At 32.1% G+C, this 2,154-nt stretch overlaps 1 protein-coding gene across 1 annotated transcript in view; it reads right to left on the bottom strand.

The window, feature by feature from the left end:
* Window positions 1-294: 294 nt before the first annotated feature.
* The window catches only part of LOC141287326 (ER membrane protein complex subunit 3), a 6,674-nt gene continuing 4,814 nt past the window's right edge, over window positions 295-2,154 (bottom strand). Inside the window, exons 7-8 of the mRNA XM_073819456.1 lie at window positions 1,265-1,347; window positions 295-752 (exon numbers count right to left, since the gene is read on the bottom strand). Of these exons, the coding sequence (XP_073675557.1) occupies window positions 648-752; window positions 1,265-1,347 (188 nt within the window). The 3' untranslated portion in view covers window positions 295-647. The remainder of the gene's footprint in view (window positions 753-1,264; window positions 1,348-2,154) is intronic.

Below are 2,154 nucleotides of genomic sequence, written 5' to 3'. Positions count from 1 at the left end.
CATTTTGAGTATGTAGTATTTTCACTCTGAAAAACTCACTTCTGTGTGATTCACAAACATTAGTCAAACCATCAAGCTCAATCGTTTCCTCTCGCCCGATTCAATCAGAGACTCAAGCACAAACTAATTTCCTCCTCACCCTTAGGGTTCCATAAGGTTTATTAAATTATTAAATATGTCTTGTACAGTGATCAAAATAGTCTCTGTTTGACATTCAATTTGCTGATATAACTGAAATAATGGCTTGTCAATAAAGACCTTTTGTGTTATAATTACGAACCGCAATAAAGAAAATTGCTGGATAAAAACAGTTTAATCAAAGATGAACCCCAATCTGACATTTTGGACATCACTTCACACATAAATGCACTATTAAGACATGAGAAATTCCGTATATTACTACCTGAATGAATATAATTTAGATCGAATACTGTGATTCAACAAATTAAATGTTCATGTGCAACACTCACAGCTCACAAAAACATGTCAAAAAGATATTCTAGACTCTTCGCAAGACATTCACATTCATTCAAAATGAACTAAACACTATCAGGATCAATGCAGTCAATAAATCACATCTGCTTATCAGCACTGGTTCATATCAAACTGTGGTTTGCAATCAGAACAGTGCTATTTTGCTGTAGTTCTTAGGTAAAGAGTCCTCTGAAGTTCAGATCCTGACACATGAGTTCCTCCTCTACATTCTCCAGGGCCCATTTGTGCTCCACAATCTCCAGAGCTTCCCACTCACTCTGAAACAACGGTAATGAATGCATTTAGATCATTGCAGAGCGTTACACATCTGAGAAAACTAAACATTTTGCTAAACCTTCTGCTTTTGTGTTCCAGAGGAGAAGTCATATGGGTTTCCAATGGCATGAGGGTGAGTAAATGATGAGCGCATTATCTCTCTTGAAGTATAGAATTATTTGTGTATGAGAACAATCTGTCTTCCCCAAGAAATATAAAGTTTCAGTCGTTCTGCAATTATGTGAGCTTCAAAACGGAAAAGTTTAGAGTTTCGCAATTATCCTGTGATGATGAGGTTATGAAATTAAAGCAACCATGTTTCCACATCAGCGCTGCTGTTGCATGCTCCCAAGAAAAATTAACTTTAATTTGTGCTAGGCACAAATAACTGCTGGCATGCTGTTTTGTTTTGGTTTTCAACAGAAGTTAGGTGCATGTTGTTCTCAGAAACCACAAAAAGAGAATTATCATCACATATAAATGGTTTAATATGCGCAAATTATGTTCAGCTCACCTTAAATGCTTTATTAGGATCAGGAGGCATTGCCATCGCAGCTCCCGTCATTTGATCCTGCATAATTCTCGACTGATCAGCAGCTGAAAGTAAACACCTTGGTTTAAATAGCTGAGAAAGTCATCTCAATAATCACATAAAATTACAATTTTAATTTTAATATAATATGTAATACAAAACGTAAGGTAAAATTATACATTATATTCACTACCAGTCAAAAGTTTTTGAACAGTTTTTTAAAAAAGTCTCTTCTGCTCCCTAAGCCTGCTTTTATTTCATCCAAAGTACAGCAAAAAATATAAAAATGTGAAATATCTTTACTATTTAAAATAACTGCTTTCTTTTTTAATATATTTTAAAATCTAATTTATTCCTGTGATTTCAAAGCTGAATTTTAGCATTATTTCTTCAGTCACATGATCCTTCAGAAATCATTCTAATATTCTGATTTGCTGCTCAAATGTATTTATTATATGTTGAAAACAGCTCGGTATAATTTTTTCAGGTTTCTTTGATTAGTAGAAAGGTTAGATGAACAGCATTTATCTTAAATAGAAACATTCTAAATGCCTTAATCATCAATTTTAATCAATTTAAAGCATCCGTGCAAAATAAAAGTATGGATTTCTATCATTTTTTCCTATATAAACACATGTAATAATATATACTGACTCCAAGCTTTTGAATGGTATAGTGTATAATGTTACAAAAGCTTTTTATTTTAAATAAATGCTGATCTTTGGATCTTTCTATTCATCAAAGAATCCTGAAAAAAAATTACTTAACTGTTTTAAATATTGATGATAGTAATATAAAAAAATGTCTTAATAATCACTTTTAATCAATTTAAAGCATCCATGCTAAATAAAAGTGTGAATTTCTATTATTTT

Source organism: Garra rufa, chromosome 15 (assembly GCF_049309525.1).
Source record: "Garra rufa chromosome 15, GarRuf1.0, whole genome shotgun sequence".
NCBI classification, from domain to species: domain Eukaryota; kingdom Metazoa; phylum Chordata; class Actinopteri; order Cypriniformes; family Cyprinidae; genus Garra; species Garra rufa.
This window is presented reverse-complemented; position numbering and strand designations above follow the sequence as displayed.